The 22599-nt window shown below is 39.4% G+C and overlaps 1 protein-coding gene across 7 annotated transcripts in view; it reads right to left on the reverse strand.

Moving 5' to 3' along the window:
• Positions 1-1308: 1308 nt before the first annotated feature.
• KCNJ15 (potassium inwardly rectifying channel subfamily J member 15) overlaps positions 1309-22599 on the reverse strand; it is a 43499-nt gene continuing 22208 nt past the window's right edge. For 3 of the 7 annotated variants that reach the window (XM_056825975.1, XM_001363102.4, XM_056825973.1), the window contains one exon: positions 1309-2837. In XM_056825975.1, the coding sequence (XP_056681953.1) occupies positions 1690-2817 (1128 nt within the window). In that variant the 5' untranslated portion in view covers positions 2818-2837 and the 3' untranslated portion in view covers positions 1309-1689. Of the gene's footprint in view, positions 2838-11984; positions 12120-13606; positions 14288-18919; positions 18930-22599 lie in introns of those variants that run through there. The other 4 variants (XM_007493103.3, XM_056825974.1, XR_008918274.1 and 1 more) reach the window with 3 other exon arrangements.

Consider the following 22599-nt stretch of genomic DNA (forward strand, 5'->3'; position numbering starts at 1 on the left):
ATACCACATGATTTCCCCAAAGTAATTTAGTCACTCCCTTCCTATTCAGCTATAGATGAAATGAATTCTTCTTCTGCACTATTTGTCCAAGATATATGTACTAGAAGATCATCTCTTTAGACTTTCCATCCAACTGCAACTGCTGGTCTCCACAACATATATTCTTACTTTGTTACATGCCTTGGTGTTTGTAAATCTCATTTCAGACCCTTTGAAGTGACGTGAGCTTAATGAATTCAGCATAATGTCACCTACAAACACGAGCATCCTTACAGAGGTCCTTACCACCTATGAAACATCCTCTTTTCTTTGGGAATCTCCATGGGAATATCTTCCATAACAATACTAAATACTTTGGAGGAATATATCTTCCACTATTCTAAGGCTCAGGGTTAATAATCAAAGGATTTTGAATAAAATTATCTTAATTATATATATTTTAAAATCTCTTACGATTATGATACACATTGGAGAAAACTTTATTTAAGACAAAGTTGTACTCAAATGAATTAAATGGAAATCAAAAAATTCTATTAAAAAAGGAAATGCTGTCTATTTAACTGTGAGCATTATTTTCTTACAAATTATACCACCTTACTTTGTGTTGAATATAGAAATAGACCAAAAATGCCATTGCGTAATCGATAGAATGGTCTTAAAGTCAGCAAATTCTTTATCCAAGCCCTGCCTGTGACATATCCTATCTATGTGCTTATTGAAGTCATCTGACTGCCAGAACACTTTATTAGTATATCATTTCCATTGTATTTCTCCTTGCCTCTGAGAAACCCATCTTCTATAAAAAAGAGGGAGAAAAACAGTCCAGAAAGCCCAACCAATTCATTCATGTTATCCATAGATCCAAGTTACATTGAACACATCCATTTCCAAAATACGCCATAAGTGGCATCTTGAAGAAATAGTTCCTATCCTTGTTAATTTCTATTTTGTTTTACCACTCTGAAGTCTAAGGATAAGACAAATCATAAGTAGGTACGTGGTAAAAACAAATGACACGAAGAAACTAATAATTTTAAGAATTTCTCTTCAAAAGCACACACTTTCTTAACAACACACACACACACAATTTGCTCCTCCCTAAGACTAAGGAACAAGCTTTTAAATGATGACTACATGATTTTTGTATATTTTGTCATTCTTCGAATCACACAAATAAATACCTTATATAATTATTTTGCTAATTATCCTTACACAACCTGTTTCCTTTTGATATTTATTCCACTAATCTCTACCAATTCAATGAAGGAGTGAAATTCTTTGAGCCATATTTGATCAAATTCTCACAAATTCTTCCACAATTGTTAGAAAATTTTATTTTTGAGAGATTTTGAACACAGCATGTTAGGTACACGCAGAGAATTTTTCACAGAGAAAAATAATTGATTTGACCAGATATAAAAAGGATACATTTTTCTCTACCTCAAAGCTTTTTTTGTAGATCACTCCCAAACATTTAGAAATTGTAGTCTTATAGTAGATACAATAATTTAATTCAACAAATATTTATTAAATATCTATAATGTGCAAGGTACCATATTAGGAGTAAGAGAGAGAAAGACAAAAGTGAAGCATTTTCTATCCTCCAAGAGTTTGCATTCTACAGATTCCTACCCTTTTATAATTTGGAGAATTAGCTTGTAAAGTTATCCTTTTAAGATTCCGGTGTCATCAAATATTATTCTGTTGTAACAACATTGTTCTGAGTTCCCTCTCTCTTTGTTCTTCTTGCCTATATTTCATTTCAAGTTTTTGCTTTTCTGGATCTACACAGTAAAATGTAGAGTCTGAACTTCTTCGGATTTCTTCAAACTGACTGAAATCAGCCACATACTTTCCATTTTTTGAAAGCGATACCACAGGTACAAATTCAAATCCCCAGTAGATCTCCTCTGGGATATAAGATGTTCGGCTCTGGCAGACTGCACTAGTGGATTCCACTGTGGCATTGAGGAGAACCACCAATTCAAAATCTTTTTCTTTCAGATTTTGTGATGTCAAATCCCTCAGGGGGCTTGTCTCATCCAGGACATGATAAAATGTCATGGGTAGGATAAGGAAGGGACTCTCAGAAGAAGAATCCACATGAAACTTGACCGTGGCTTGGTTGAGTAATATCCTTTCCCCTTCTTTGGTGAGATGCGTCTTAAGGAGCTTTCCAGAAAGCTGGCATTGGATCAAAAGACTTTTCCTCATGTTGGCCACTTGAATCACCAGGCATAACTTGCCATTATGCTTTGTAATAACGGCACAATGACTAAACTTAATGGTCTCAGCCCGTTTTTTAGGTCTTGCGATTTTGGCCAAGAAAGTACCCGTGATAAAGATCTCGATCAACGTTGTGACAACCAGTTGGATAACCAGCAGAAAAATGGCATGAGGACACTCCTCAGTAATGAAACGGACACCATATCCAATAGTTGTCTGGGACTCCAGAGAAAAGAGAAATGCTCCCGTTAAGGAGTTGACTTTCATGATGCAGGCTGTTTGATTTGGGGAATGCTCACTCTGCTCCAGATCCCCATGAATAAAGGCAATCACATAATAGATGACTCCAAACAGGAACCAGGTCACCACAAAAGTCGCTGCAAATAGGGTGAGTTTGTACCTCCACTTCATGTCTATAACAGTTGTCCATAAGTCTTGAAGGTAAAGTAAGTAGATGCCATCAACTTTGTCAATCCTCACATTGCTGTGTCCATTTTTTGACATGACTCGAGGTCTCTTTGCCTTGAGTTCAGAATTAGTTGTATGATTCCCAAGAGGAGGGCTTGACATATTCATGTGAATAGTTTCCATTTTCAATACCTGGGCGAATCCTAAGAAAATATAATAATTCAGTCACTTATGGTCACATATTAATAAAAACCAATATATCTAAAAAGACATTGGTCAGTAGGAGTTATATATGATTGCATGTGGTATATTCTATGAAAAGTAATTATAGAAGACATAATGTGGGACGTTAAAGTACATCACATTTATTTAAGAAAACACTATCATGCAATATTATCTTGTATATACTTATACTTCAGAATCTACTATGACAATATTCATGATACTTAATTTCTCTGAAAAGAAAAACAGAATAAAACTAACATTAGCTTCCTTTTCATGTTCTTAAGAATATTATGCAGAAGAGAATTATCTGCCAAGTGGAAAAGTTGCACCTCTGTGATGTAAGTTAAAAGCAAACAACTCGAACCTAGTATAACTCTGATTTCTAGCCAAGCCTGGGAATTTTTCCAGAAGACTTTCCTAACTGGTAGATAAAGAGCTGACCCAAAGCCCTATGATTGTATTAAGTGAGGAGCTAATGTTTTAGAGAGTAGACATTCTTCCTCTCCTTTGAGAGAAGCCATGGATGGTTCCAGACTTTCCCGTGGACTAACACCAGACACATGAAGAAAGAGAGAAAGACAAAGGCAATAAATGATGTATGGAGGAATTAGCTTCCTCTAGTTACTTATAAGTTCCACAGTCTTTCTTGGTATACCAGCACTCCTTGAGAAACACTAAATTTATTTCATTATATCTGATGCATAAATTAGAATTCATGACCAATCTTGGGTCTTCGGGGAAAAGAGGCAATAAAATAAAAAATAAAACTGTGGTGATAAGTTCCCTAAATTAAATTCATCAATGTCACTTATTCCTAGAGAAACATATACAATACAAAATTTTAAACATTAACATTTTCCCCATATAAGGAGGCTACAATTGACATAATCTCTCTTTAGGGATATGAAAATAATAGGTATCTCTTTTCAAATTGTCACTGAAAATTGAACGAGATCTTGAAATCCCAGCAGACATGACCTATATATTCTAGCAGAACTGTTTTATAGGCATCTGTTTGTAAGTTGACTCTACAGATTCTGAAGACACAGCTGGGTAACTAGAGGATGCACTTCAAGGCTTAACAAAATTCAACTTTGTAATAAGGAATTTCTATCTAATGGTTCTTTAAATTAAACTTCTTGGTTTTATAGTACATTTCATACATTTCATAAAAAAAAATTTAAGCATTTATTAACAATTTTTATAAGATCTTTTAGATAAATCCCCTAAAGAAACATTTAGGAAAGTGTGCTAAAAACAAACATATATTGAGAATACTGTAAATCTGCTATATAGTTTAAATTTTCCTATTAAGTTAATAAAACGTTTTCATTTACTAAGTAACATCCAGAATTAACCTTTTCTTTCCAGAAAGAAAACAGAAACATTTTATTGTATGAAAGATTTTATGGGTTTTTTTTCCCAGAATTCCTTTTACTCCCGTATATTTGGGGATAAATTTCAAAGAAAACAGACAATGCTTAACAAGAGGTATGAACATGTGAGTTGTTCTATACCCGGGCACAGTATTTCTCAGCAGCCACTTGGGAGAGAATGTCATAGTGCCTGAAAGTGCAGAAATTCTAGAAAGTAAAAGCCATGTAGAGGGGAAGTGAATCGCATTTAGACAAACTCAGAATGCCAGGATTGCCAAAGGAAAATGCAGCTAGAGTACTATTAACTACAAGTCATTTTTTGAAAGGGGAATTCTTCAGACAATGTGAATGGTTAAATTATCCATATCTAGAAAGTGAAATAAGGGCCTGAGCATATTAATAAGCCAATTTAGTGAGCTGTCATAATCTCCGCTAAATTCCCTGATACCTGAATTTGTTATTTAGTCTATATCTAAGAATTATTGTATTTTTCATGAATTTGGAAATTATATGTATTTCAAACTCTGAATGGGGCTAACTTATGCTCAAATGTCCCCAGAGTCAGCGGACTTCTACAAAATTGCCGATACTAATCTGATGGCGATTTCAAGAGAAGGTATGCGATCGTTGCTATATGGGATCAGTTAGTTTTTACACTCGTTTCTGTGGCTTCTACATTGCTATAGAGAAGAGGAAATAAAATTGTTTTAGGCTCTTGTTGATTCCTGTGTTGTCCTGTTGCATCTGCCAACCAGTATCCAAATTCTCCCAGCCTGATTGCCCATCTTGTCTTTCTCCTTCATTGTACCTGAAGACAGTCATTGGCCACGTCACTTCTCTTTCAAGGGATAGATAAGGAATTTCTTTACCTCCTTTCATCCAGTCTGGCCAACATTTGGCTGCCATAGTCAGGCACCTTTTTATTGAATAGGTTCAGTACTGAAACTAAGCTAATAAAAAGAAAGGTAGAAGCTGTTCCTTCCTTTAGAAACTTTCTCATCGTGGCCATTTTGCTACTCTGGAATATTGGGCCACATATCGTTCCCAGGTCTGAAGTAAGAGTTCTCTTTCTCCTTCTAGCTAGATGCCACCGTTGTGTTGTGCCTAGAATCAGGAAGATACCAGTTCAAATTCAGGCTCAGGCTGTGAGCACAAGGAAGACATACAAAGCCACAAGAGAAAGGGAACCTGAAATAGAAAGTATGGTTTTCTGGGAGAAGAGTTTAGAAATTCCAACCTGTAGAAAAGCACTTTTTTCTAAATCATGTGTGCTTTTAGATTGAAGTGACCTTGGAAATTATTTCATCCTGCACCCACATCTCAGGCGTGAGGAAACTCAAGACTAGGGAGTAAAATGAATTTCCAAAGAGCAACAGATATTCATTTAGAATTCAGCTCAAAAAATGTATTGTGTTTACCACGTGCAAAGCACCGCACCACATGTGGGGCATGTATGACAATTCAAAGGAAGTCCAGTCTCATCAGCAGTGCTAATGTCTGCGGTTGGAACTTCCTCTGCCAGCACAGATTATATATCGGTAAATGAATCTTAGGGATTTGTTTGAAAACTATTAGGTGATTAAATGACTTCCGCAGAGTCAAGGAGATAAGGAATGGCAGAGGTAGTATCTTTTTTGGAATTAGCTCTAAGTACAACATCATAAAGTTAAAAGTAATCTCATTTGATCCTCTCAACAGTCCTGTAAGGGAAGTGTTATTATTGCCCTCATTTTACCTCTAAGGAAACTAAGGTAAAGAATGGGTAAATGACTTCCCCATAGTCGCACAGCCAGTAAGTGTTTGAATACAGATTTGAACTCAGGTCTTCCTGTCTCCAGGAAAACAGATACATAAAAATATCATAACTAGCAACCAAAGGATCTAGGGAAGATTTTCCCATAGGAAATGCCTCTTATAACTAAGTTTTAAAGGAAAGGAATCATTCAAAAAGATAAAATCATTCAAGAGATAAAAATTCCACTTCAGGCAACCTTTGGAAAATCATGTAGATGTGAGATAGAATGATGAATGTGGAGAAAAGCAAGTGGGACAGTTTCTCTACAGTGTAAAGTGTCAGAAAAGGCATGTATTTTGCATGTTTGACGTGTGCTCATGCACATGTTTGTCTAATGAGACTCCTAGGTAGCTAAAGAGATATTCCTGGAAATGCAACCACCTCTCTCCAGAGGGGCTTTGGTTCCTGCTTGGAAAACACGAGAGGAATGGACCATTGTCAGCTGCTCTGTTCTCCTCGGGGATTCGAATTAAAGCTGACCTCCAAATATTACTAGTCTAGGGGAAATGATCTGGGAGTTCCAACTCCCCCTTAAAGAGAAAGGAGCATATCTTAGAGCCAAAGGACCGATTCTTTAACACCGAACTGATTATCCAAAAGATGTCTCCTCTCAAGCAAGATAATCCCTGATTTCATCAGAGGGAAGTATCCCATGGCCTGTGGGAAATCAGAAATATGTTGGCATCCTTTACATGTCTTCCACTTCCCAAAGTCTTTTTTCTTTCTCCTTTTAGGTTTTCCCCCCCAAAAGTTTTGAATCAAGTAGGTTCTCTCTTGAAACAGGAAAGAAGAAACTCTTCCCCTAAATGCTCTCAAAAATCACTTGCCATAAGGGAATTGGGGGTGATCACTCCCTCCGCCAATGACAAGAGTGATGGTATACATGCACCAGGCTTAACCCTCAGACTAGAGAAACAATATGCAGATTGTGGCAGGTTGGGCGGGATTTTCATGCCAACCACACGTATTATTAAAGAATCCATCAGGAGCACTAAATATTCTTGAATCAAATGGTGGCATGATCAGAAAGGAGCTTGAGGAAGACCCTACTGGACAGGGATCAAAAGCAAGGAGCCAAATTAGGAAGCTGTTTTAATAAAGCATTCAGAAGGTGGTGAGAGCCTGAACTAGAGAAGAAAGATAGGAGATACTGTGGAAGTCTAACCCAGAGAATTGGATTTGGAGAGAAGTGGTGCTGGGAAATGGATGAGGATAACTGGCCAGGAACCTATGGGACTGGCGGGATTGGAGTGCCCTTAATAGGGATGCTTCAGGGAGGAGCAGGGTTAGGAAGGAAAAGGATGCATTTCATTCTACAGATGTCAAATTTCAAACGCCTGTGGAGTATCCAGGTAGAAATGGTCAACCAACGATGCTCTCATTCCGGTATTTGGGAGACAGATTCATATTACCATTTGGGTTTCACTCCTCGTGCCTAGTTCTAGCAAGAAGACCTTCATAGCCCTCTTGAGAATGCCCAATTTGCCTGGCATGGAGTCTGCTGCATTCCTTACCAGGAGGTGTCCCGGCCAGGTGCCACCCCATTCCTTTCACTACCTAAAAACTGGTGAGAACGAGCATTGATTCCCGCCTGCACAATCTTTTCAGGTGCTCTGCCCAGTCTACACTGGCAGGAAGGGAAGTCCCTCTTCTTGCTCCCTTGCTCTCGCCTCCTCTCCAAGACGTGGGCAGGGACAGTTGTGTTCTCTACTTTGCCTTCAGTTCAGGGGCAAGGAGGAACACCCATGGACTCTGGACCAGGAGTTGGAACCATGTTTGCGGTGGAGGGCACTGAAAGAGCCTGTCCTGGAAAGCCAGGAAAAGCGCCTGAAACTCAAGGCCAAGACAGGGTTTGGACCGTAGAGCCGGGACTGCGCTTTACGGGGACGGAGGTAACTGCACGTCCGATCTCCCGCCTTTCCCCGTGGACTGAAGTGTGGACAAGAAGACGACTGTCTCTCGCGTGTGAGCGCAGCGCGTTTGAGGTCCCAGCACGAACTGGTAATAAAGTGGAGATCTCCTTCACGCCGTTTCATGGCTTCCTCCAGGGGCGCTCAGTGACACATGACACGGAAGACAAACGCCAAGTGCCGTAGGAGGAAGGAAGCCATTAGGATCATCGTTTAGACCTGGCTGGCTCCAGGATCTAACGGCTTCCACTGTGGATCGGAGCGTCTCGTCACGGGAGGACACAGCAGCCGGGAGGAGCTCCAGCCTGAATCAGAGGCTCAGTGAGTGGATCCAGGTGGGTAATCCAGAGCAGGTGAGCTTTGCTCAGCTCAATCAACGCAAGCTATCTACAAAGTCTATCATATCGAATGCAATTCTCCTTGCTAAATAAAGCGTTTCTCCCTTAACTATTGAATGTGTGCCATTTTGTTCCAGTATTAAACTGAAACTACAAAGGTACCGCCCGAAGCAGAACTGCAGTGGAAGATAAGATGGGCAGTGCAGAGAGCTGTCAGCCTACACTGGCCTTCTGGCTTCTTTTCGCTAATCTCTTTATAAACAATAGTGGCTTGCTGAGAGGCGCCTTTATTTCCTGGGGACTAGAGAGGAACTGCCTAGGACCCTTCCAAAAGAAGAGCCTCCTCTGCATCCTCGGGAACTAGTGCTTGAAGACAATTTTGTTCAACTGTTTGGGGCCTTCCAGTGTGGTTAGGACTTCCAACCTAGGCATGGAAGCTTCCCTCCACGTCCTATGAGGGATTCTCTTCAGAACTCAGTTTAGCTTCAGAGCCTTCTGGAGGGTCAAGAAGGGGAAGAAAAATAGTTTCCCCTTCAAAAAGGACAGATCCAGAATGAGCTTTGCTGAATTCTCACTCGGGCTCCATCCTTTTTTACAGAGGAGAGTCATCATCACTCAGTTTTCTTTGGAGACACCGACTGAAAATAGAGCCTTAGCAGGCTGAGTCACGTTGAGTGTTCTGAGTGGCTTTCTGCTTAGGGTAATGGCATTGCTGCTGACTAGGTAGTCCTTGTGTCTCCAACCAAATATGGACACAGGCAGTCATTAAGAGTAATGTTAGGGGCAGCTGGGTGGATTGAGAGTCAGACCTAGAGACAGGAGGTCCTGGGTTCAAATCTGGCCTCAGATATTTCCCAGCCATGTGACCCTGGGCAAGTCACTTAACCCCCATTGCCTAGCCCTGACCACTCTTCTGCTTTGGAATCATACACAGTATTGATTCTAAGATTTAAGGTAAGGCTTTGTTTGGTTCTTTTAAAGAGTAATGGAGGTGATTCAAAAAGTGAGAGAATGCAAAGAAAGGGAGATCCTTGGACCTTCCATATTGCCTAAACATTTATCGGAAAAGCTAGTTTGAGTTTTATTGTTTAGTTTAGTTTGAAATGTAAAAGTTTGGCCACATGGATCTCATCATTCTGCAGCACAAGTCTAATGGCTGGTGTGGAAAGCTTGACAAGACAATGTTAAATGCACTCCGGGAGCCATGAGATATTGCTGCCACTGGGCAACGATGCTACTTGTTCCCCATCTCATTGGCCAAGGCCAGATAGGGCTATTGCATCAATGTAAAATGTTTCCACTCTCCGACTTGTGAAGGGAAATACACCTAATTCTCTTTCAGTGAAACTTCCCTAGAAGGCCCTTAAAGGACCCAGAACGGAGAGCCCATTTAGGGCCATTTTTTTACCCTTGGTGGAAATAGCGATTGCCCGTACATCTGGAAGAACACACACATAGTTACCTCGATGACACTGACGTCGTTACTCTTTTGTGTGGCTGCATAGTTTCTCCCCCAACAGGGCAGAGTCTGACCCCAGGCATGGCAGATGATGCCCCAGCCTTGGTCAGAAGAGCTCAGACCCTTCTCATTGGCAGTGGTCCTGCCCTGGCAAAGTGGATAGCAGCTGGCAGAATGAGCAGCAAACAAAGATACAGACAGGCAGGACTGGGCAGCACAGAGTGGCAGAGATCCCAGTGGCAGTGGAAAGAAAATGGTCCCCAGTGGCAGGGGCAACAGACAAGTAGAAGAGTAAAGGCTGGAGTGTACAGAACAAATGGCATTCCCATCCGTCCCACTGCTTTCATTGCAAAGTAAAACTGAGTGTAAGCCTCCCTCCCTGTTGCTGTCAGTACGATACCCAGTATGGCTGCATAACTAATACACAGGGAGGGCTTAGGAGACCCCTAGCATTATCTGACGGAATCTTGCTGTGTGGGAGTGAGAGCTATGTAGTAGGTGTCTCAGCAGCCCTTTTCATGCCCACTGGAGAAGGTGGCCAATCTCTCGCAGGCATCTCAGGTGACAAACGTTGTGAATCCCCCCCACCCCCAGGGAGCTTTCCAGGAAGAGCAGGTGGAGCATATTACAGGGTAATTTTCTCTGACCTGTGATGGGGCAACTGACTGTAGGAAGGGCCATTATCACTGCTATAGGCGTGGTACTCCTTGAATTGCTCCTGCTTTTGAATATTGGAAGACCCATTGGAAGCAAAAGAAGAGCAGCTCTGGACTGGGTTCTCCCTGACATTCTGACTTAATGGCTTCCTCGTGAAGTTGTTTTCTTTTTACTAGTTTTCTCTTTCTCCACTAGTTTTGCCAAGCAACTTGAACATCAGACGTCAGCCCTGAGAAGTGATGGGCTTACAATGATTTAAATGGTGAAATGACTTAAGTAATAAAACTTAAGAAGTCTTCAAAGACCTCACCACAAGGGTAATGTGGCCAGAATAATGTACTGTGCCTGCCCCAATGCAAGTTTGCCTAATTTCTCCTTAAAAGATATTGACTGCTGAGTTGGTTAGCTTAAGTACGCTAACACCAAAGGTTCAGATTTGTGTCACCTGAATATGATGAGATCAGGGAGAGGACTTTGTTCAGAAACTATCTTACATTGTTCACTAAGATCAAATCCAGTAGATACATAACCTAGACATAAAGTAGGGGAGTAAGCAAATCTGAAAAAAGAGAACATTTTTCTTATCAGATTTATGGACAAGAGACAAATAAAACTTACTAGAGCCAACATGAGAAGAAAAGCAGAAAATTGGTGGGAAACGAACTGCAGTTTCTCTCAGAGACGTCTCATGTAAAGAGAGAACTTTGTCAAATTTATAAGAATAAGAGCCATCAGAGATAAGCAAACCAAAAGGATTCTGGAATATCTTCTGACACCTCTCAGACTGGCTAGTAGAGGACAAAATAAGCAATGTTGGAGGGGATGTGGGAAAATGGGGGCACCAATACACTGCTGGGGAACTGTGAACTGATCCAATCATTTTGGAGAGCAATTTGGAGTTATTCCCATGGCTATAAAACAATATATATACATGCATACATACATACATTACATATATATATATATATATTTATACCCTTAGATCCAGCTCTACCACTGTTGGGTCCATTTCACACGGAAAGCAGAAAAAGCAGAAAAGAGCCCGTGTGCTGCAAAATATTTACAGAGTTCTCTTTGGGGTGGCCAAGAACTGGAAATCGAGAGAAATGTCCATCAATTGGGAAATGACTGAACTAGTTGTGGGGTGGAATTGCAATGGATGATTATAGAAAAACCTAGGAAGATGGACTTGGACTGATGTAAAGTGAAGTGAGCAGAATCAAAATGCGGCACACCATAACAGCAATATCGTGCAATGATGAGTCGGCTATTAACAGCATTACAATGATTTAAGTCAGTGGAGCAAATCGCTCTTTCTTAAAGGAAGGCTTTCTTCAACAAGGTGTCTAAAGTTCACGTCTAATATGATGTGGTGAATGCACAAAGATGGATGGAAGCACTGGTTATCTCCCCACATGTAGAGCCTGATTGCGTGATGTCTCTTTGTAAAAGAGAATTCATGGTCAGGGGTTAGATGGAGCTGGGGAGTTAGTCCCTATCACTAAACGGGGGTGGGGGGCTGGGGAGGGGAGGAGGATCAACTAAGGAGGTCCAAACTAATGCCAGTAGAGAGGAGAGACAGCTGCTAACCTTCTGGGGCATCCTTGGACCTTGAGAGACTTGTAGAAGAGACGATGTTCTGGGAGAGTGAGACCAGAGCAAATGATAGACCTCAAAATATACAGAGACCTCAAAATCATTCCAGATTGATTGAAATAAATCTCCCTGAAACAAAAGAAAGAACCTTATCTAGTAGTCATTTGTTAAGAAATACCAAGACAACCTAACACAAAGAGAGGTATCCTTGGAGAAGAGTCTGTTTCTGGATCCTCCAAAGACCCCTGTTTGAGAATGACATCATGCTGATTGAATCAAAATTTGGAACATTGCCAAGACCTTTGAAAGAGCTGTTACCCTTCAAAAGTTAGTTTTAATAAAGACTATAGGAGGCAGTTGAGTGGCTCCATGGATTGAAAGCCAGGCCCAGAGATGGGAGGTCCTGGGTTCAAATCTGACCAGACACTTCCTAGCTGTGTGACCCTGGGCAAGTCACTTAACCCCCACTGCCTAGCCCTTAGAACAATACTATGTATTGGTTCCAAGACAAAAGAGTTTTTTAAAATAATAATAACAATAAAAATAAAGACCATGTAGTTGAAAGAAATCTATTAACCAATAGAATCTTTTAAGCAGTAGTGTGTACATACATACACATATGTGTCTATTTGGGACTGAAAATACAAATGGACAGAGTTAAATTCAGGAGTGCCTTCCAGGAATTACAGAACAGCTTTCATACTCAAAGGTTTTTCCCCTAGAATCAATGGCGCATCTTTTTAATAACTTCATACTTTCTATGTAGTTGTGAGGTGTGGGAAATAACAGTTTCTAAAAACTGAAAATGAGCATCACAGAAGGCAATAGAGAGAAACATGCTGAATGTGAGAAGGCTAAAACATTACCAATGAAGAAACCTTGAACAAGAATAAAAAATGTCACCTGGAAAATGTGTGAAAGGAAGAAGGAAGGCTTAATCATTTGGCCAACAAGAACTAATGAGCCACTTTAGTACTTCAGTGATACCCTAATGATTGCAAGGAAAGGAAGGAAGAAGCCCAGAATGTTTTGTGAGCCCCCCCAAACGAACTTAAAACTGGGAGGTCATTCTAAAGGTTCTTGTTTGGAGCTAGGCAACTATAAAGCATTATCCACTGTAACATGTATGGATTAATCACACAGACCAGACAAGCACGGATGAAGTATCACCCACATTGTTGGAGTGCACATATAAACTGGGAAGATTATAGGTCTGTTTGGGGTATTATTTTATGTGTCTTTTACATATTTATTATTATTAATAGTATCTAGCATTTAGGTAATGCTATATGGTAGAAAGTTTGCCAAGTATTTTACAAAATATTATCGCTAATAACAGCCCCTGCAGGTGGATGCCATTATTATCTCCTTGTTACAGCAAAGGAAACAGGGAAAGGTTAAATTACTTGCCTAAGTTCATACAACTAGTATGTGTCTGAGGCCACATTTGAATTCAAGTCTTTCCTGACCAAGACGAGCATTCTGTCCATTGTACCACCCATTTGCATCATTGTGGTCCATTCCTTTACATTGAGGTAAAAAGAAAATCTTTTAAGAAAATGTATACATTAATTGTTCATCACAAAATATATTTTATGTGAAAGTATAACACTAACATTAGAATAAACAGAAAAAGAACCAAACACAGACGGGAAAGGTGAACAAACAAGAGAAATGTATAGCTTACAGGCATTTGCAGCAAAGAAAAAGGGATCCTCCCTGTTGAAAGTGTAATAGCTACATGAAATAAACTATTCCAATGGGTGTCTCATGCATCTGATAACTAAACTAAGCACACTTGAGCCCATGAGATTTTGCACCTTTTGTTTTGGTTGGATGGTAGCAGGAACAGACGAGAGAGCGTATTCTTCACTGAGGGATTGATTTCCCTGAACTTGTCATCTCGGGAGGCCTTTTTCATTAAAAACTCAGAAGCAATATCGTTCACAGTCTGGAAAACTGGTCCCTCAATGCAGCCAAAGTACACAGTTTTCATCCCTCCAATAGAATAGTTCAACTATAAGTAGAGAGCTCTGCCGGTAGAAGTTTCTTTCACTGGAAAATATTACACGAGCACATCTTTCTTCTCCATGTATTCTCAAACCACAGGAGTATAATGGAAGGTGTCTTTCTTGGATGACCCAAACTGCTTGAGTTTAGGGCAGGGGCTAAAGGAGAGAGGTGGACTCTCAGTATTTGAGTCCCAGTGAGCTACGCAGAAGAACTTTATTTTGAAAGAGTTTTTATCATGGCATTCGATGGAAGAAATTAGCAGCTGCGGCGGAATCAGCGCCATCCTTGGGAAAGAGACAAAGACGAAGGAACATTTAGCATTTGGGAAAGGTATCTGCAAGGATTCTATCATTAACCTTTTTCCATAGGAATGCTGGAAAAGAGAAGGATAAAGAAGAGGATTTCCTGTAGGAAATTATTCTGAGATTTCTTGCTTAAGAAAAGATGTATAGCAGCTCTTTTTGTGGGGGCAAAGAACTAGAACCTGAAGAGATGCCTGTCCATTGATTGGGGAAGGTCTGAAGTATATTATTGGAATGGAATACTATTGTGCTATAGCAAGAAAAGACAAACAAGGTGATGACAAAAAAACTGGAAAGGCATCTAAGCCATGCAAGTGAACTGAGCAGAACCAAGAGAACATCGTGCATGGTAACAATGATGTATGATGATCAGCTGTGAGTGATCTAACTATTGTCAACAAGGCAAGGAAGGGTTCAAAACAATCATAAGGGACTCATGACAAAAAGGATGGCCACTCTCTTAGAATCAATACTCAGTATTGGTTCCAAGGCAGAGGAGTGGTTCTATCAAACAAGGTGAGGAGGGGGGAGTGATGGATGGGGAAACCTAAGCAATAATTTTTTCTAAAAATCAATAAAATAATTTTTAAATTAAAAAAAAAAGGATGGCCACTGCCAGAGAAGGAACCAAAGACAGAGGCCAAATGCAGATTGAAGTTTATTTTCTCCATGAATTGTTCCCTGGTGTAAATATGTGTCTCGTTTTACAAAATGACAGACATGGAAATATATGTTATATGATAATATATGTACAACAGATATATTATCTGCCTTCTTGGGGAGGGGGAAGGGACAAGAGGAAAAAAGAAAAAGAAGGAGAATGGATTTTTGGACATAACTAATGTGAGATTTTGTTATTCTTGAATAATCACATTTATTGTAATTTATTACACATTTATAACAAACATGTGTATTACATTATAGTGGAATATAATACTTTTATATCTAAAACATAAAAATAAATCATGTGACTCTGGGTAAGTCACTTAACCCCCATTGCCAAGCCCTTACAACTCTTCTGCCTTGAAACCAATACAAAGTATCAATTCTAAGATGAAAGATGAGGGTTTTTTTAAATAAAATAAATAAAAACAATGTTCAAAAAGAATTTAGTCAGTACATGGCATGGTTACAGAAAAGCCAAATTATATAGAAAAAAATCAGAACTTTAGGCTGTGTCTACTCTAATTCTAACAATATCTTAAAATGCAGAAACTGAAGACGACGCTCAAGACTGTGTAACTAGTACCTCAAAGACTAGAAACTGTTATTTATCAACCAGTTCAAAGACTTTCTTTTTCTAATTTTATTATCTTGCTTCTCTGAGGTATATGTCTATCTTTTTCAAAATAGAATGTCCAAATTTGATTTCATTAGAATTTCATTATGACTAATTTGCATCCATGACAAAATATTTATCTTCTTCCTCATACCAATCAACCACTTACAAATCATGTAGTAAGTACATATGTAATAAGTACAGAAATAAAAATAAATAAATAAATAGAATAAAAAGAAACAGAATAAAATAATCCCTAATCTGGATGAATAATGTAAAATATGCAAAAAATTATTTACAGAATAAATTCTAGTGTGCAGAGTATTTGGGAAACACTAAAATACCTCTGGTTTGAGGACTTGTCTGTCCCTTTTCAGGGCTGCTCATCTACCCTTGGTGTTCACCATTTTTAGTTGTGACTCCATGTGGTGGCCACATCCTAGTAAATCATCTTGGCAAGTGTGCTAAATTAGGTTGAGGGTAATTTACAGATCTCAGACCTATCAGTCAAATTAAGAGGATGTTTACCCCAAGCATGTAAAGACTTCCTTGAATAGAAAGAGTAGATGAGAATAATGTGTTCCAATAGTCAGGAAGGCAGTGGAAGCTGGGACTGTGGAACTTAAAACTTGTTTAGACATTAAAGGAGATTGTTTCAATAAGCTAGATGAAAAGTAATGAAGACCTGAATTGAAATGGTAGCTGTGAGTAGGAAGAAGAGATTTGATGTGAAAGCTTGTGGAAACAGGAATGGCATGATTTGGCAGCTGAATGGATATGTGGGATGAAAGGAGTCAAAGATAAACACTAACATTAGGAGACTGAGAGTCTAGAAAAATGAAGGTAACTTCGACATTAATTTGGATGTTAGGAAGAAAGGTGGGTATTTGGTGGGAAATTTAAGTTCTGTTTGGGATATGTTAAATTTTAGACATTATTGGCAAATCCAGTTTGGACTGTCCAGTAGAGAGTTGATGATATCAGCCTGGATATAGATAGATAGATAGATAGATAGATAGATAGATAGATAGATAGATAGACTATGAGTCATCACAGATAGCAATGGGAGTTAAACCAGTGGGAGATTGAAAGGAGAGGTAAAGAGAGAGAGAGAGAGAGAGAGAGAGAGAGAGAGAGAGAGAGAGAGAGAGAGAGAGAGAGAGAGAGGGGGGGGGGGGGAGGGGGAGGGAGGGAGAGAGAGAGACAGAGAGAGAGAGAGACAGAGAGACAGAGAGACAGAGAGAGAGACAGAGAGACAGAGAGACAGAGAGAAGGGAAGGGAAGGGAAGGGAAGGCAAGGCAAGGCAAGGCAAGGCAAGGCAAGGCAAGGCAAGGCAAGGGAAGGCAAGGGAAGGCAAGGCAAGGGAAGGGAAGGCAAGGGAAGGCAAGGGAAGGCAAGGGAAGGGAAGGGAAGGCAAGGCAAAGCAAGGCAAGGGAAGGCAAGGCAAGGGAAGGGAAGGCAAGGGAAGGCAAGGGAAGGGAAGGCAAGGCAAGGGAAGGCAAGGCAAGGGAAGGCAAGGCAAGGGAAGGGAAGGGAACGGAAATGGATTCAAAAGAGAGCTTTGGGAAATATCTGTAATTTGCGGATATGAGTGATGTACCAACAAAGAAGAGTTAAGAGAACTATAAACTATAATATGATAAAATACAAGAGGAGAGAGTATCTAGGAGCAGAAAGTGGTTGATAGTGTTCAATGTAGCAGAGAGATCAAATAGCTTATTGACTGAGAAAAGACTATCAGATTTGACAACTCAGATCATTGAGAACATAGCCACTATTCAACAGCTTATTATGGTTTCAAATTCTGAAACTGGGCTACAACCAAACAATTACCATCTGTAAATGAGTCATGCCTTACTTCTTAATGCTCATTCATTTTTTATAGAGTGTATTGACAATGTGCTTGGCAAAGACAAGTTTAAACAGATATCAGGTTTACTATAAGCCCTGCTTACTATTTTCCACCTCAAAGAATCTGAGCTTTGGAATGTGACTGTAAGTTTGAAGGCATCATTAGGTTGCATTTTTTTTTATTTTTTGGTGAGGGGTTTTTTATTTCAGGATCTTCATTTGTAACAAACTTGGCTGACAAATAAAATAAAACAAAACTTGTTTCAAGAGACAAATTTCTAGTTAATGTGATTGCTTTCTATTGCCTTAATTTCCTGGAGAATAACGACTGTATCTTTGGTTTGCTTCCCCCGTCCTCAGCTTCACTAGTAAAGAACTCTGGTAAATAAGCCCTCACACAACTGTTTGAACATGCAACACTGAAAGATGATGGAACTATGAAGTAAACAGAGTGAACTTCATTACTTTCCCCAGAACAATGTTTTCCCTCCCTCCCAGTTTATCTTCTCAGCCTTGGTGTTTGGGTAAGAAGCTGGGTTCTTCAACTTACTTATCTCACTTCAATATTCTTGTCTGGACAAGTTCAAAAGCAGTCAAATGAAGTCTATGGTTTCAAACAGCAGTAGTGAGGTCAGGAAGAAGCAGAGTGTTTGGATTGTTCTCTGAAGGTACAGCTGTGCCCTGAAATAAGAGCAGGAGCGAAGGAGCCCCTCTTTGCAAAAGAAACGGATTTTTATTGTGTTTTTTCTTTCAGTTGTGTAGATTTCAAGTAGAGAGTAAGTGCAATAGTCTAATTACGGTGAAGGAAAAGAGAGAAGCAAGCTCTATCTAATTATGAAATCACAAAATGGATATAAATTATCTGATGGGTAAGCTTACATATGTTTTCTGGCTTCACTACTAAGCCTTTCTTTAAAATAAATTTGGGATTGTTGAATCTGTTTCCATCACAAATTGTCTTTTTAACAATTTGTTCATTAGGAACTGAACAAACATGGACAAATAGGAACATTTCACTCTAACGGGTTCTTTTCTGAGCTTATTCTTGAGCATGTTATTGTCCTTACGCCATGCTGTAGACTCTTGAAAAGTCCAATTTGGCTATTAACAATGAGGAATATTTCAGAAGTTATGAATGTCATTCCCCCTACAAGTCGGAAGTTTAAATTTTCTTGGGTGGAAACAGAATTGAGAATCTTTCGGAAGCCTATTTAACATTAAAACTTTGAGTATTGTCTAGTGTGACATAATTAATATCTGTCACATTTCAGTACCTTTCCTGGCTGTCCCTCATCTGAAAAGACCAAAGTTTAGTAGGTTTCAGAGTGAGCAGGCTGTTTTCAGACCTCGAAAGTATTTCCCATTCATTCCCTCCCACTAGAAAGACATTCAAACACTAAACATCGCACAGGAGTCAGTGTTGTACTGTGAAAATAGGGCTGGGTTCGGTTCCAGGGACATGTCACTAATGGACCATGGACCTTGGGCGAATCCTGCTTGCCCAAGAATATAACCCCAAAGATGTCATCTGTAGAATGAGGAACCCTGAAGGTCCCTTTCAGCTTCCTATTTATGAGGTGACACAGTTGTGCTCTCCCAGGTAGAGGTAGGTGCAGGACTAGAATGTCACTGGAATCGGGGACTCCGAGGGGAGGAAATGCTTTCTGCTAAAGGCAAGACAACTACTCTGCGACTTGTCCTGTGGTACCCGAATTGCCTAAAGCCCCGAAAGAGGAAGTAAATTGCCTGGAATCACAAATCTAGTATAAGGCAAAACATGGATCCAGGCATTCATAACACGGAAGCCTGCTCTCTCCTCACTGGAGATGTTGGGAGATGATGTGCCCTGATAATCGGATTATTAACAAGGAAAAGTCCGAACAGGAAGCCATGACAGAAATGGCTTTTATCTGAGCATTGCCCCATTGAATGATGGGAATGTTAGAAATAGACAATCGCATAATCACGACACTGATGACAAATTAATAATAAAATTAACTAGCATCTCTGTAACATCTGAGGTGTGACAGGCACTCTGCGAAGCACTTTACAAATATTTTCTGAATTGAACCTGGGAAGTAGGTGCGGCTATACTTTCCTTTTAATACTGAGGACAGCGAGACTTTAAGATAAATGGCAGTCACTTAGAGTTAAGACATTTAGTAACTTTCCAATTAATAAGGATCTGAGGCCAAATTTGAACTCAGAGAGTTCTGTCCAGGCCCAGAATCCTTTCCACTGCACCACTTAGCTGCAACTATTTTTTATTTTAACAGGGCTCTTCTATGAATCCCCTGGTGTTACTGAATCTGAAATAAAAATAATTTTAATATCTTGGAAATAAGTACAGTTTATTTTATCACTAATTAGTTCACATTGTGGAAGAAGAATGAAGGAAGAGAGAATTTTATGCATGCAAGACAAAGTAAAGGACCTCAGCGGTCAATCAAGAAAGAACATTCCAAATAGAATGCTCCCAGGAAAGTCAGTTGGAGAGTCGAGCCAGGCTGAAGGGGGAAGAAGCTCCGAACTGGACCCCTGTTAGCTTCTGTCCTAGGCTGAAGGACCCTTGGGGAGGGGGGCTTCTGGAGATAGGCTGAGAAGAAATTAACTTTTGTTGGTGGCTTAGAGTGTGAAGAACTGATTGTATGTTTGAGATTCGAGTTTGAAGGAAGAAGAAAGAAGATTAAACAGTTGTCCTTCCAACTCCCTGACAGACTTGTGTCACAGCTGTGACAGGACTGACATTTCCCCAAATCCTCCTTATCCTCCTTATAGATTAGGGATAACCCTATTCCTCTCACTTCATCTTCTATCCTTGTCCTCCCCAATAAACCTCCTTACTTGAGAAAGAGAATAAGAGTATCTTCTCTAAACCTCACAGTTCACCTTTGAATAACTTAGAAGGGTGGCTGACTAACAGGGGAGAGGGGAAGGGAGGCAGGAGGGTGTGGGTGGAAAACTGGGAGGTGAAGGGTGGAGGGAAGGAAATATCTTGATCTCTTAGCCATCAGTAGTGATCAATAGGCCACCCCAGAGTATCCCCTCTAGTAGTATTTCTCTATTTCTCAGAAGTATCTTTATCTCCATTACAACTAGACACCCACAGGCTTCCCCTAGTCCTCTAGTCAAGCCAGGGTATCTCATTTGTTACTACTAGAAATACCTTCAGACTATCTCCTTTCTAATACAACATCTTACACATAGGTATATGTCCTGAGCCTCAGGCTCAATCTCTTTTTAAAAAATGTTATACACTTAATAACAACTACCACCATTAACAAAGACCATTTAACTAAAGAAATTCATTTTTAAATTATGTGCAAACCCACAAATTTCACATTGTTTAAAAATATGTAATTACCTGTGTATGCAAATATATAAACATCCTCTACCTTTGAGTTCCCTTTGGATTTATTTCACTTGGATAATTTTTTCTCTTGAATTTGTGGCTATTGTTTTTTAAAATGTAATCATAGTATGTATATGTATTATTCTTGTTCTCTTTTCTTTTCATCTCATGATCTATTTTGCTTATTTTCTTTCTATTTCTAATATTTATCATTTCTAACAACATAATGCAAGCAAATAACATTCAAATATCACAATCCACTCAGCCTTTCTCCCATTCATTGCATTTGTTATTTCCAGTTATTTTATCCTAACAAAGCTTCCACGAATATTTTCATATATACACAGCTTTTTATACTCTCAACAATGTGTTTAATGCCTAATCTTAGTAATGGGTTCCCTAAGTCGATGAGCATGAACAGCAAAAAATTCACAGCTCTTTTAGCAATATAATATTTGGTCTGTTTCTCTTTGTTCCTATCAGCATTTAATTTGATCATTTTAACCCATTTGATTCTAAGTTAGCATGTATTACCAGGACCATATTTAGCTAGATCAGTCCTTGGGCAGCAGACACAATCTGTTGCCAGGACCATATTCTTTCCAAAATCAAGTCATTCAAACTTGGTCATATCCAGGGAAACTTTTGTTCCAGTTCCATAACCCTTCAGAAATGCAGGATTACCTCCATAGTTTGATCAGTATTAAAGTAAGACTTTGGTAGAATATTTGTGCTCTCTAAACCATTGTGGTCCCACCAGAACTATGTTTGGATTATATGTATGCTCAAGTTTAGATCTATTACTAACCTCCTGCAGGTATGTGGGAACTCTCCAGATATCTATCATATTTAAATTATCTAAGGTTCTATTCATCTCCATAACTCACTTCATTTTTTTTAGTTAGATTTGTCTAGTTCTGAGAGGGGAAAATTAAGATCCTCTGCTATTATTACTTTGTTATCTATTTCTGTGTTGGTATCTCATTTACCTTTTCCTTTAAAAATCTGGATGCTATAATACTTGGTGCATAAAGGTCTAATATGGATAATGCTTCATTATATATAATAGCTCCACCCCTGCATAATATCATTATTCTGTTCATCCCTTCCAATTAAATCCATTTTTAACTCTAACCCTCTCAAAGATCACAACTGCTACCCCTGCCTTCTCTTGATCAGCAAGGCATAGTATATTTTGCTCTAGCCCCTCATCTATGTGTCTCTCATTTTCAGTGTATTTCTTGCACATAACACATTATCAAGTTCTGGTTTTTTTCCCCTTTCTGCTATCAATTTTCTTTCCAAGGATAATATTGCACTCAATGTCATAGTTACTAACTATGCATATTCAACTACTCTCTTCCTTCTCACTGTTTGTTCTCCTCTTCTTTTCTTCCTCTTTTTTCTTTGACTAATACCACTCCAATTAATACCCCTTTCCCAAAATCCTTCCTTATCTTCTACCTTGGTCCTCCTAGTTCTGTCTACCTTTCCAACGGTCCCTTCCTTGTCCCTTCTCCTTTATCTTTTAATTCTTATTCTATCCACCTTTCCAAAAATCTCTTCCTTATCCCTACTTCTGGGTCCTTCTACTTCTTAATATTAGTCCAATTCTAAAAATCCTCCTGTATTTTGTCCTAAAAGTTTCTTCTTATCCCCTCACCTTAACTCCCTACCTCTTGATATGACTGCCCTCCCCAGGCACCTCTCTTATACCATTCCCTCCTATTTCTCTATTCATCAAGAAAATCTTTACCCTTCTAGTTATATATATTGTTCTCTCTTTATCCCACGTCTGATGAGAATAAGAT

This window comes from Monodelphis domestica, chromosome 4, assembly GCF_027887165.1.
Source record: "Monodelphis domestica isolate mMonDom1 chromosome 4, mMonDom1.pri, whole genome shotgun sequence".
Lineage (NCBI taxonomy): Eukaryota > Metazoa > Chordata > Mammalia > Didelphimorphia > Didelphidae > Monodelphis > Monodelphis domestica.